General features: G+C 38.1%; 1 protein-coding gene across 1 annotated transcript; it reads left to right on the top strand.

The window, feature by feature from the left end:
• LOC103715139 (protein CROWDED NUCLEI 1-like) lies at nucleotides 1–11,978 on the top strand. Its single transcript, XM_008802674.4, has 6 exons — nucleotides 1–611; nucleotides 4,437–4,646; nucleotides 7,386–7,639; nucleotides 7,772–8,060; nucleotides 8,944–10,997; nucleotides 11,241–11,978. The coding sequence occupies exons 1-6, from the start codon at nucleotides 285–287 to the stop codon at nucleotides 11,320–11,322; spliced, it is 3,216 nt and encodes a 1,071-aa protein (XP_008800896.2). The 5' UTR covers nucleotides 1–284; the 3' UTR covers nucleotides 11,323–11,978.
• Nucleotides 11,979–13,169: the final 1,191 nt, after the last annotated feature.

Raw genomic sequence — 13,169 nt, 5'->3', positions numbered from 1 at the left:
CGCTGGGCAGGTTGGCTGTTCTTGAATTATTCGCTTCCTTTTCCATCCCCGCCCCCGGCGCTCTATTTATAGTGTTTTTTAGCCCCCCCACTTCCCAATTTCCGCTATTGGCATCGCTAGAAGCGACAAGTTTTGATCTCCGATCCTTTGCTTCTTCTCCTCTCGATTCTTTCTATTTTCCTTTTCTTGATATCAGGGTTTTATAGGTTTGTCTCTTGGGTTCCAGTGGTTTCTAGATCGAATTTAGGGTCATTTTCTTTGGTAATCAAGAAGGGGAATTGGTGATGTTTACGCGGCAGAAGAAAGGGTGGTCCCTTCTGCCGAGGGCCACGGAAAGGAGCAGTGGATCGGTCCCATTAAACCCTAGAGATGGCAGCGGAATGATTCTTAATATGGGGAATGGGAAGGGGAAGGGGATTGCGGTGGCTGAGGCACTGCCGCCACCACCCCAGGCATCTCTTGGCGGTGATAAAGGTGCTGTCTTGGCCAGGGAATGCGGCGAGGAGGAGGTCTGGAGGTCGTTTAGAGAAGCAGGTTTTCTTGACGAGTCTGTGTTGCATAGAAGGAATTGTGAAGCGTTTGCTCAAAGAATTTCAGAGCTCGAGAAAGAGGTTAGCAATGAGTCATGGACCCAATTATATGTTCTTTATTTCTCTATCTGTCTATGATACAGCGTAGTTTATGGTGGAGGTTTCAAATTTATCCGTATGTGATTGGAATGGGAATTGGGTGCTACTGACTTGTTGACATTTGTAAATTTTTAGTGCTTTGACCGATGAAAGTAAAATAGGTTGAATTCTTTTCTTTCAAAGATGGCTATATGCTGAACTGACATTATGGGAGCAAACATTCAAAAACATAAGGTTCTAAATAGTAAATAAAATTAATATGATACGTATCTTGTGTAATTTTAGGGGGAAAAGAAATGAAAATAAGGTTTGTCTTAAATCTTGTGGTTGGGAAATATATTATGATGATCATTTTCATTGTTTGAAGTTATTAGTAAGATTGGTGGAGAAAAAGAAAATGCATATTTAATGTGAGAGGGAGTAGGGAGGTGCTTTTGGGGCGTCATATGTGTTTGCCGCATATGAGATATATTGCTCAAGGAAATATTCATTGGATCATTGTACAATCAATCTTTCAACATTATAGGCAATAAAAAGTGTGTGATAACATAAGTAAATTTAGAAGCATCAAATTATAAATTGATGTCAGAAGAAGCTAGACTTGTTCTTGAAAATGTAGAGATATATAAAAATAAAATAAACCAACTAAAAATGTACTCTGCACCATTTTACTCCACATGAAGTTATTAAGTTTTTGAATTTACTGTATTCTTTGTAATTCATTCATTCAACAACAGAATAAAGATAAAATGCTGCCAATGAAACATTCTGCACCTTATTATTGCTGACGATGTTCTAGATTATCCCAAACTGTTACTCTATAATTTTGGTTGTTTAGTCCAGATTATCCCAATTAATCAGTAGTTCATTATTTGCCGATGATGTTCCTAATCTCTAGATTGGTGATGGGTTATCATGATTTAATGATCTTTGCTTGGAATTATCTCTTTATTTTTATATGTTTCAGGAATAATGGTTGGTAAGTCCCCCACTTGATCAAGTTTTAACTTAATCCCAACAAAATATCATACGTATTGTGCTCAATTTTTCATAAGAATCTGGTGTTGACACTTGGCAAACATAGGCACGAAAAGATATGCAAATATTTTGGAAGAAATGATGGAGGCGCCCTAATATTATCATCACCATTATTTTAGATTTGTCCAGTTAGGACGGGTTCAACCTGTGCATACAATGTCAAAGGGTATGTTTGGGCATATTTTGCAACTGATTTTTAACTTGACAGCCTTTTTTTTTTGTTTTATTAAAATAGTGCTGAATTCTTTGTCATGGCAGCATAGGCAAGGGAAGGGCCTACCATATAACTTTGAAGGTTAGTTGATGGACAAGGGTACATATTTTATTGGTACAGTTAACTTCGTACTACTAGAAGATGGTTTTTGGAATTTCTCTTAGATCTGCAAAGATTCTTAGAGAAGAGGGAATACACCACAATTTAATATGGGGCTCTCTGTTAAGCTCTGAGGCATATTGGTGATGAAAAATTTAAAGTGGAACATAATATAAGGACAAATACTAGCAAATATAGAACAAGAAAATCCTAAACAAAAAGACCTCAAGCTTAAACTTTTAGCTGATGTCTTACAAATTTTATGTTTACATTTGCTTCTATTTTTTTCTGTTGAAAAATAAAGTAAATAAAGTAGAATATGTTTGGAAATGAGTCGATAATCTATCAATATAGGCTTAGTTTGCAAAGGCATCGAACCGCGCCAACTAGTATCTTAATTCTGATATGCTGCAATATAGAATAATGTAATCTACCCACAAATCAGGGTTGATACAGTGGAACATTTGTAGTGCATGACATGGTACAATACAGACTGACACTTGGATCCTTAGTCTTGACTCATTGTCCTTTAAGCCCTTAAGTTTCTTCTTTGTTAGATATCTTTCGTGAAAGTAATTGTGCATAATAGCAGCATTTTCAAGGATTTGAGTTATTGTTAGTTTGCTAGAAACTTCCACCTTTGATGATACATTTTATATATGCATCAATGTCTTTGCTCATATGAGATATAGAAGTCGTCATTTGTTCCTTGCACACATTGCAGATTCTTTGAAGATTACAGATTGCCCCTCTCCCCTTGCTTGTAGGATTGGGTCCTAATAAAAATAAAATCATATGCTTTGGTTCTGGGCATACATGGCATTGTTATTGCTCGTAGGATAAAATTTTGGTTCTATGTCAGATAAGCATGAAATGAGTTTCAAGGCTTGGAATTTCTAGTGAGCTTTGAAGAAAATTCAAATTTAAAATTATAGAAGGCAGAAAGAAAGAAATAAAGAAAAAGAAGCAAAGGAATGCGAGGAAAACACATAGATTTGGAGTGCAGTATGCATTTGAGGGATCCTAAATCTGGTTTAAGTGTTGAAAGCATCTTATACAAGGTACGCCGTACTGGTACGAACCAGGTGGTAAGGGGCATGCCATACCGGTTCGGTACCCAGTACCAGTGGCATACCGAGTGTTAGTATGCCAAAAAAATCCATACCATACCGTACCGACACTATGCTAGTGTGGTACCGATAGGAAGTCCGGACCGAGACGACGAACCTTGGTCTTATACATGTGAATGCTTCTCATCCTCTTTTGGACATTGTTGATGACTATAGAACTCTGCTATGACAGTTAATTGCCAAAATATACTCTTTTTTGGTGGAAAAGATGTACTCTTTTTAACACTCTTGGAGCAATCTGAAACCAACCAAACTTCTATCTTTGTTATATGAGAACTCCTAGATCAACTTTGACCCTTTTTTTTTCTTTGTAAAACCTAAATGTGCAAAAGGTTAAAGTAATTCTAATTTGTTAAATGGAGAAACTAATTTTAGTTGACTGGAGAACGGAATACTGAGCAAGCGGGTGGAAGTTACAGAGGATAATTTGATGAAGTTCATGAATGGTTATGTAGTCTAAATAAATTGATCTTAACTAGTAGGGATAAGGCTTCCTGGTCACGGTTTGTTCGTATGATCTGGAGGAATTGATCTCTAAATTGTTGATTCATAAGAATGTTGATCATACTGGTACCGACCTATGACTTCATTGTTATGTGGCTTGGGTCATTGGAGAGTTTCCAGGGAATCAATTACTTTATTGGCAGTTATCTTTCTTGTATGACTTAGTTAAGAATAGGTGAGAAATATGGCGGATAACCATTGATACAACTGGTTAACCGTATTAACCATTAATATTCACATTTTGACAACTCAGTGCTTTTTCCTTCCCTTAATGTTGGAATCCTCCATCAACCAACCTTCACTTTTTCCTACTTGGTGTCTGACAAAGTGACATGTATGCAAATTGGCTGCCGTACATGTACATTTGACTGCTCTGTGATTTATTTTGTCTGATGAGGAGAATTGCTTTTTGCTTTTAAAGACTGCACTATACCATTCATACATAAAATTGTTTTCTTTTTTGGTTCAGTTCTTGAGCAGATGTTTGTAAGGTTGTGGTCATACAATTGGTCCATCTATATATATCGCAGCCTCAGTAGTTTGTTTCCTTTTCTGCCGTCATATGGTAGTTATCAACTGCATTCAGTGTTTTATGTTTATGGTCTCTTTCATTAAGCAAACTTAGCTTATCCTTCAGCAATTCAGTTGTGTATGATCCCTTCATCTAAGTTCTAATTTGCCATTTTAGATCATTACTTGTCAAGTAATTCAGGCAACTAGTATGAAGCTGTATAATCTGTATTTGTTTGGTTTAGTTTCACATCTATCACTTCTGCTCTGTCTTGGTTGTCAAATGTTACCCAACTGTATTTTTTTGAGCAGCTTTATGACTACCAATATAATATGGGGCTTCTCCTGATTGAGAAGGAGGAGTGGGCTTCCAAATATGAAGAAATAAGGAAAGGATTGGCAGAAGCAGGGGAAACCCGAAAGCGTGAACGAGCAGCACATTGGATTGCTAGATCTGAACTTGAAGGCCGGGATGAGAATATGAGGAAAGCTTTGGTGGTTGAGAAGCAGTCTATTGTTGATGTATGAGACTGGCAGATTTCCTTTTTCCTTTAATATAAACTGTCTGCTGACTCCAGAAATAATTATTGCTCCATAGTCATGTTTGCATTCCATTCTTTTCTTGATTTATTTGTTGCTTGTATTGTTATGTTAATGCTAATATTAGTCACAATTATATCTTGACATCTGTAGAGCTTAAATTTCTATTTCTCTTTGTGCTTTGTAGGTTATAACACAATCATCTCTGTAGTAATTCTGAATTTACATAGATATGATAAATTGATATTCTTTTGACATCTGTTCATTTATTTGGCAAACTGTTTGCTTATATTATGTAATAATTCTCCCATGAGTATGGTTTGCTGTATTGTCGTGAACCGCATGGGTCAGGGCGTCCCGAGTTCTACTCGGGTGGACCGGCACGATTCCACCTCTCGGTTCGAGAAACCGGCGAGGGAGGGGGGAAGGGGAGAAGGAAAGAGAGAGAAAGATAGGCAGGCTGTTTCGAACGAATAGGGGCCGGGGGTCTTTTTTTATTTTATTTTTCGAAGCATTAAGTGAAGTCGGCAGGGCTTGCCGACTTCACTTAGATATTTGAAAAATAAAAAAGGGTTCGAATATTTAAGTGAAGTCGGTAAGGGGCTTGCTGACTTCACTTAATACTTCGAAAAATAAACAAGGGGCTCCGACCCTTATTTCGTTCGAAATAGGAGGTCCGGAGCGCTCCCTCTGCTTCCCCCCTAATTCTCTCCCCTCTCTCTCCTCTCTCTCCCTTCCTCCTTTTCCTTCTCCATCCCTCCTATATCTCTCTCTCTCTCTTCCTCTCTTTCCTTTTCCCTCTCCCTATACCTTGCCTGCTGTGCTATGTCGGTACGGGCCCGGCACGGAATGACACGATACTGAACCGACCCATGTAATTGGGTAACTGGTGCGGGTCTCGGTACTAGCACAACATATCTCACCCATGAGAGAATGTCTTTGCTTGCTTTTTTTTTAATTATTTTTTAGGAGTCTCGTGTATGTTTCTTGCAAATTTTGCATTTTAAGCTGGTCCCTTTGTTGGTAATAATTCTCCCACGAGAGAATGTCTTTGCTTGCTTTTATGTGTTTTTTTTTGGTGGAGCCTCACATGTGTTTTCCTTGCAAATTTTGCATTTTAAAGTAGTTGATTGTTTTGAATCATCTGTTCCTTCACTCATCCTTTTTTTTCTTTGCTTCATTTCATTTTTTGGTGAAATTGGTTACTGATGCTAGTAATGCGGCTGTGCTGTAAGACCACAATTATCAATTGCAGATTGGGCTATCTTCTCTTTTCTTTTCTTTTCTTTTTCTGGGGTGCGCTTTTTTTTTTCTTGTTGGGGGGGGGGGGGGTAGAGGAGATTCACAACCAAATTGGGTTGTATTCTTCTACTGTGGTTTTAAATTAATATTTATATTATTTTTGTGTCTGTTTCACATCCTAGAGATATATAATTTGTCCTTTGTGGTGCTGTTCTGGCATGGTTTTTGCATCTTATCATTGTGGAAAAGCAGCTAAGTGTGCAATCAAGGTAGCTGAAACATAGAAAGTCGTTGATTTCTCATTTGATGAAGCTGCCTTATTGATTAAGCTGTTTGCTAGCATTAAAAGACATGCATTATTGAAAGGCTTGAGAAGACTCGGGATGCAAACAGTTGTTAGAGAAAAAATATCTTGTAGTTGGTGAATGCAACAAAAACTCAGCTAAATGTTGATCCATGAAGGAGAGGACATTAATTGTATGGAATCTAATGCTAGCATCAGCTGTGATTAATCTAAAAAGTGTGGTGAGGATTAGACAGAGCACTGTCTATGCCTCCATAGTCTATCCTCTAAGGCTTTAACTCCATAAAATGTCAGGACATGATTTTAGACTCAGGATATGTCATGATGTGGTCTCGTAGTAGTTGCAATTGGGTGATCAACATGCTGGATAGCAAAATTATAAAAACATGCCATATCAAGTAATAGGTACTTGCACAATTTTGAGTTACGGTGAGTTGATTCATGCTGAATACAGGAAAATGTATTTTTGAAGCCAACACTCCCATTGATCTTAAACTATCAATGATAATTATGTTTACACTCAAAATAAAGAAAATCTGCAGCATAAATACTTGTTCAGCATAAAATTATATATATATATATATGTATATTGAATAATTTATGCAAGCTGGAGGGTGAGCCTCAATGCAATTGTAAGGTTGTTCCATTGTGACCTGGAACCATAGATTTGAAACATGGAAACAATCTCTCCGCCGTGGGGGTAAGGTAGCTAGTTGCATACTTCTGACCCTCACTAGACTGTGCAGTGGCAGGAGTATCATCTACTAGGCAACCTTTTTTAATAATTTATATAAGCTGAATGGAAACCTTATATGCTTTTAGCTTTACAATTGATACTTTATTGTGTGCTGAGATGTGGATGCATCATTTCTTGTCATTTTGAGAGATCATCCTCAAAATTTGACACGTGGTCAATACCATACATGCATTGCAAAAATTACTTTTAAAGCTTGTTGCATTCATGCCTGACTGTTGAGTTTCTTATCCTAAGGAATTTTTACGTTTCATGCATTTCTAGGTACTCTTAGTATCTTTTCGTTGTAGAAGAAATGATTGATCTGCTTTGTTTATCTTTTCTCCCCCCCTCTGATGGAATTGTCTTATGTCTCTGTTTCCTCACTTATGTTTCAAGGCATTTATTTCATCTCTCTCTCACTGGATCTGTTTTTATTCAGCTTGAAAAGGCCTTTCATGATAAGTCGGGGGAAAATGTGGAAGCTAAATTCATGTTTGATGAGAAGTTGGCCGAAACTCATGCTCTGGAGGCAAGTATTGGGGATAGATATTTGGAGATTAAAGGAAAGCTACATTCTGTAGATCCTAGGCTAGCAGAAGAAAGTTGGAGGAGTCCAGAGATGGATAGAAAGTTAGAGGATGTGGAGGTTCATGAGCCTGAGCTTCGAAAAGAATCCACAGCCTTTACAACTGGGTATTCCTTTTGCCCTTCTAGTTTAAGTTTTTACCTAGTTGATTAATGTGCCTTGATGCTTACATTCTTTGATTCCTTGAAATTGCTTTTGTTTCTTGAATGGTGATTGTAATTGTAATCTACAACTTCCAGAAAGAGGAAACATGAGAACGACCTCACTCAACAAAGAGAAGTGTTCCGAGCTTGGGAACAGAAGCTGCGAGCTTGGGAACAGAAGCTGCAGGATGGTCAGAAAAAGCTTGATGAGGAGCAGAGATTCCTTGATGAGGGAGAGAATGAGGCAAATCGGAGAGATATTGTTCTCCAAAAGGAAGAAGAGCTTGAAGAGGCTAGAAAAGAAACAGAAGTTGCTAATAATTCATTAAAAAATAAAGAGAAGGATATCAGCACAAGACTGGAAGCTTTAGATGCTAAAGGGAAGGTTAGATTTAAGTTAGTTTTGCTTGAACTACCCCAAATATGTTGTCTCTTTTTCCAACTTTATTTTTTTTCAAATTTTTGTTACTTTGATTGCAATAAGCTGTCGAGGAAGAAAGAGAAATGTTTAGTTGCAAAAGAAGAAAATCTTAATTTTAGAGGATGTGTGTCTATTGTGAAATGCTGAAAATTTATTGCAAATTGCTTGACTATTAAGTATATTGCTGTTTTCAAGCTGCCAATGCTTGCTTGCATTTCTCTTTCGCTTTGTAGCATTTTTAAGGCTTAGAAGACACCAATATGCCAAAGAGCCGTATGCAACATAGTCCTATAATCATCACATAAAAGGCCAGATTACAAATAGGGGTGGGATAGGCATGTGGTTATAAAAGTGTCTTCATGTATTAATTTAGCAGAATATTTCTGCATGTTGCAAGGACTGTGCAAGAAAGCCCTATATTCAGCCTCTGTGTGCTAACATATGTTATGCTATACATAATAGTAGACGCATCAGAAGGACTTAATCTTGATCTGCAAAGGAACAATTTCAAGTATGAAATTTACTGTTACAATAGTAGATGCTCTTGCAACCTGAATCTTCGTCGAAGTACTTGTTTATTCAAATAAAATATTAACTGTGTCAACATCTGAGCTGTGTTCGTGGACTGGATGTTTTGCGTTTGGATGGTGATTTTATTAGCAGCTGAAGTTTAACTTACTCTTGGTGAATTCCATTTGTATCTCCATTAATCATAGGATCCTGTTGTTTATTTATTGTTTCATTGCAGGCCTCCTTTAGGTTTTACTTTTAACATATTTTCTTGACCACACAAGTTGTTCCCCACTTTCAATTGATAATCCTGTCTCATCTTTTTGGAATTGTGAAGGTAGAGATCCAGAAACTTTTAGACGATCACAAAATGATTCTGGAATCCACGAAACGTGAGTTTGAGTTGGAGATGGAGAAGAAAAGGAACATCTTTGATCAAGAGGTGAAAGACAGATTGGATGCAGTGGAGCAGAAGTCCATTGAAATCAATGTCAGAGAGGTTCAAATTTTTAATAAAGAGCAGGATTTGGAGATTGAATTGCAGAAATTGAAGAACAAAGATAAAAGGTTTAACGAGATATTGGATGCTTTAAAGGAGAGGGAGGACTCCATAAGAAAAGATGAGAATAAGTTGAAGGATGAAAAAGAGAACCTAGCTAGAGATACCCAGAAGCTGGTGTCTTCTCAAACTGAACTTGAGAATTCAAGAGCTGCAATGGAAGCTGAAAGGCTGCAAACTATCAAGGAGAGGGAAAATCTTGAAGTAGCTAGGGAGGAGAGGGTGTACCATCTTCTACTGCAATCAAAATTAGAGCAGGAGGTTGATGATTACAGGATCATGAAAGAAGCACACAGAAAAGAAACTGAAGAGCTGAGAAAGGAAAGGGACAGACTTGAGAAAGAGTCAGAAGTGCTGGATAATAGAAAATTAGCATTGGAAACAGAGCTAAAACAGCTCAATGTTGAGAAAGAAAGGTTTGAAAAATGGCGATGTGTTGAAGAGGGGAAGTTGAAAAAAGAGAGGCTGAAATTAACCATTCTTATCCAGAGGGAGTTGGAAGAGGTCGGAGCGGTAAAGGAGACTCTTGGAAACTCATTAATACACCAATTGGATCCTGTTGAATTGTTCAAGAAGAAACATGCTGATATCAAGGATGCAGATGAATTGAAAATTCAGAAGTTGAAGCCAGATCAAGATTGGCTGGAAGGGGATAAAGAACTACATGTTTGTAGAAATAAATGGGAAGCTGAGCAGCTAGATATTCAGAAGGACATCACTACCCTCCAGTTTATCAGGAAGAGCCTGAAGAATCAACAAGAAGCTTTGATAAAGGAAAAGGAGCGCATTTTTGCCCTGGCTGAGCAGTTCAAGTGTTGTAAAAACTGTGGGTTCAAAATTGGTGATGCAGATGTTCATGGTATCCAAATTCCAAGAGGAACTGAGGGTTCGGAGAACATTCTTCTGCCAAGCCTTGCCAATAACTATTTGAAGGAGCCTATGGAGGGTGAGCATACAGATGCATCTCCTCAGGGTACAAGCCCTCAACATGTTACTTTAGGTGGCTGTGAGTCCTTTCTGCAAAAATGTTCGAGCTTATTCTCTCATGGAAAAGTGGCAAATCAGTCTTCTGATGGTCATATAAAGAAGTCCTCTTTATTTAATGCTCATCTTGATGCAGAGGCTTCAGAGGAGGAAGCAAAGTTCCAACATGCACCATCCTTCAGTGTTGTGAACACTTCTGTTGATATGTGTAGGGCTCAATCTGTTGGTGAAGTTTGGTATAATGGAGAATCAAAGGGACTAGATAAAGCCAATGATGAGGCAAAACCTTCATTTGGAGTGGCAGACATTTCCACTGAAATGATGAAATTTCAGTCAGGCAATAATGCAACGGAGATGGAAGATGAGCCAAATTTTCCCTCAATTCATGAAAAGAGTGGCAGGGAGGGATCTTTTCTGCTTCCTGAGACTAATTCCCAGGTTCAGGCATCGAAACAGAGACAGCACCAATCCAGCTCAAGTGCTAGGTGTAAAATTATCAAAAGAACGCTTTCTGTTAAGGCAGTTGTTGAAGATGCCAGAGCTATCACTGGGGTGAATTCCGAAGAGAAACACGATGAACAGTCAAATGGGGAAGACAGACATTCTCAGTGTGTTCATGAAGAAAGCCTAGATGATTCTGTTCATGATGATCAGTCGCCATCAAATGCAGAGCAGAACACCCATTTTTCCGATGCTTCTGGATTGACAAATAGCGAGCTGGATGCAGGGGACGGCGAAGTGCATTCTGAGAGTGTATCACGTCGAGGGCGTCGGAAAAGACGACAAACAACATCTCCTGGAACAGTAACCCCAGGATTGAAGCGCTATAACCTCAGACACTCCACAATGTAAGTAATCTACTTTATAGACTAATCTTATTTTTCAAGTTGCAGTCCTATCTTTATCACAGGGAAGACTGAAACTGCTAATCATATCCTGTTACAATATGTCAAAATATTGTAGTAGGTCCCCAAAATCCAACCCTTTTTGTTTGCAAATACCACATTCAGAATCTGATCAGATGCAATTAATATGTTATCCTTAAGAAATTGTTAACAAGAGACTCATTTGAAGTTTATCTTTCATGTCAGTGTGGCCACAATGACAACAGCCCAAGGATTATCCAATCAGAAAAATGGACAGAAGAAAGGAAGCCCATGGCAACCATATTAGAAACAAGATGCTGAAGGGTGGTAGTGATGATGATGGAGTTCAGGACATGAAGTTAATGGCACATTTTTGTCCGCATTTGTTAGTGTCAATGAGAGAATTATTTACGTCTTAAGAACACCAAGGTGGGAAATGACTTTGAAAGTAGTGATTTCTCATCCCAAAATCTTGCCCAGATAGACATTTTCACTGTTCTGGTGTGATGATTTTCATTTCTTAGTAAGCGCATGGCATCTGAGGAGTGCTTTCCATTTGTAGCTCCAATCACCATTTTCGGAGGTACTTTGGTGCCATGTCATGATATCCAGCAATATTGCTTAAGGAGATGGGAAGCAGTTGGTATGGGATTATATCATTTTAGCTGGAGCTTGTATCCTCCATCCATGTATAGGATAATAATTTCCTCAAAAAGTAAATTGCAGCATTTGGGTTTGCAAGAGGCTTCAACCATTTCTTCTTAAGCTAAATCTATGAATATTCAAGCTGTATTTCCACCCACAGAGGATGTTATGCAGATATGCTGGGTGCAATCCTGAGATTGATGGGATGCCACAAATCATTCTTTTTCAAAAAGATATGTGGACCATATATCATTTTGTACAAGAGTCCAACTTCAAGTACCAGGACATTGCTTTTTATTGTTATTATTATTATTATTATTCGCTGCTGCTGATGCTACTACTATTATTATTATTTATAATTTCTATTTTCATGTAGAACTAGGAGGGAGAAAATCCATAAAAAAATTGGTGAGGATGGTGACTTAAATCCAGGTCATTGGTACCATTTCCCGTAACGAGCTGAAATAGTTGGAGCCATCTTGATAATCCCTCGCTTCATCTAACATAATGTTTTAGTTTTTCTTTTGTGAACAGGACAATTCCTTGCTCATCAGGGCCCAGCAACAATTGTCTCCCTTGTCCACAAGATCAAGCTGTTAAAGAATGAACGCATGGTAGCCCTCGAGCACATGATCACCATACAGTATTACCATTTTTTATATTTTATATTTTCACAAGCTTGTCTATATTTATTTGAAAATAGGATTTTTTTTTTGTTGTTGCAAATTTACATTTTATTGGAAGTTTGATGATCTCTTGGAGGCCAGTAGACTTGTTCAATGGGAGGGCCGGGCTGGGTTCGAGCTCGACTCAACCAAAAATATAACTGATATGAGCTAGGTCCGAATCTAGTACTTACTCGAGCTTCAGGCCAGGTCTCGGATTTTTTGGATTTTTTTTTTCAGTTTAAAAATATAAAAATAGCTGCAAAGATTTAATATTTGACAGGTATTGCCGTATTGGTAAGAGCTATGAAATTGTATTTATAGTTATTCATAAGAAGTGTCAGTGCATGGAAGAGAGCTATTGATATTTTTTGATCGCCATAATCAGGGCATAAGTATACAATATATGTTATATAAGATTTGGGTTGAGTTAGGCTCGGGCCAGGCAGAACTAGAACCAAGTCTGGCCTGTTTTAACAGGAAAGCTCACATTTGAAGCCCGGCTCGGCCTGCCGGGCTTAAAAACCAGGCCTAAACCCATCTGAAATGTTTCAGGCTCAGACGGGCAGGACGGCCCGTCCATCGTGTGTGCGGCTTATTAGTCTCGTTTGCCATCGTTAGGTGGTCGCTTTTTCAAGATCATTTAGTATCTGAGTGCGATTGGCCGGTGCCTAGAATCTCATAAACTTCACTTATTTGATCTCTGAATAATTTGAGTGGACAAATGACCTAGACGAATTAACTTGTGACTTTGATTATATATAGCATCAGCATTTGGAGCTTGACATATATTCATCAACACCAATGGCTCGTGAACAGCAACACCAATGGCTAACGAATAGCA

The sequence above is a fragment of the Phoenix dactylifera genome, chromosome 11 (assembly GCF_009389715.1).
Source record: "Phoenix dactylifera cultivar Barhee BC4 chromosome 11, palm_55x_up_171113_PBpolish2nd_filt_p, whole genome shotgun sequence".
NCBI classification, from domain to species: domain Eukaryota; kingdom Viridiplantae; phylum Streptophyta; class Magnoliopsida; order Arecales; family Arecaceae; genus Phoenix; species Phoenix dactylifera.
This window is presented reverse-complemented; position numbering and strand designations above follow the sequence as displayed.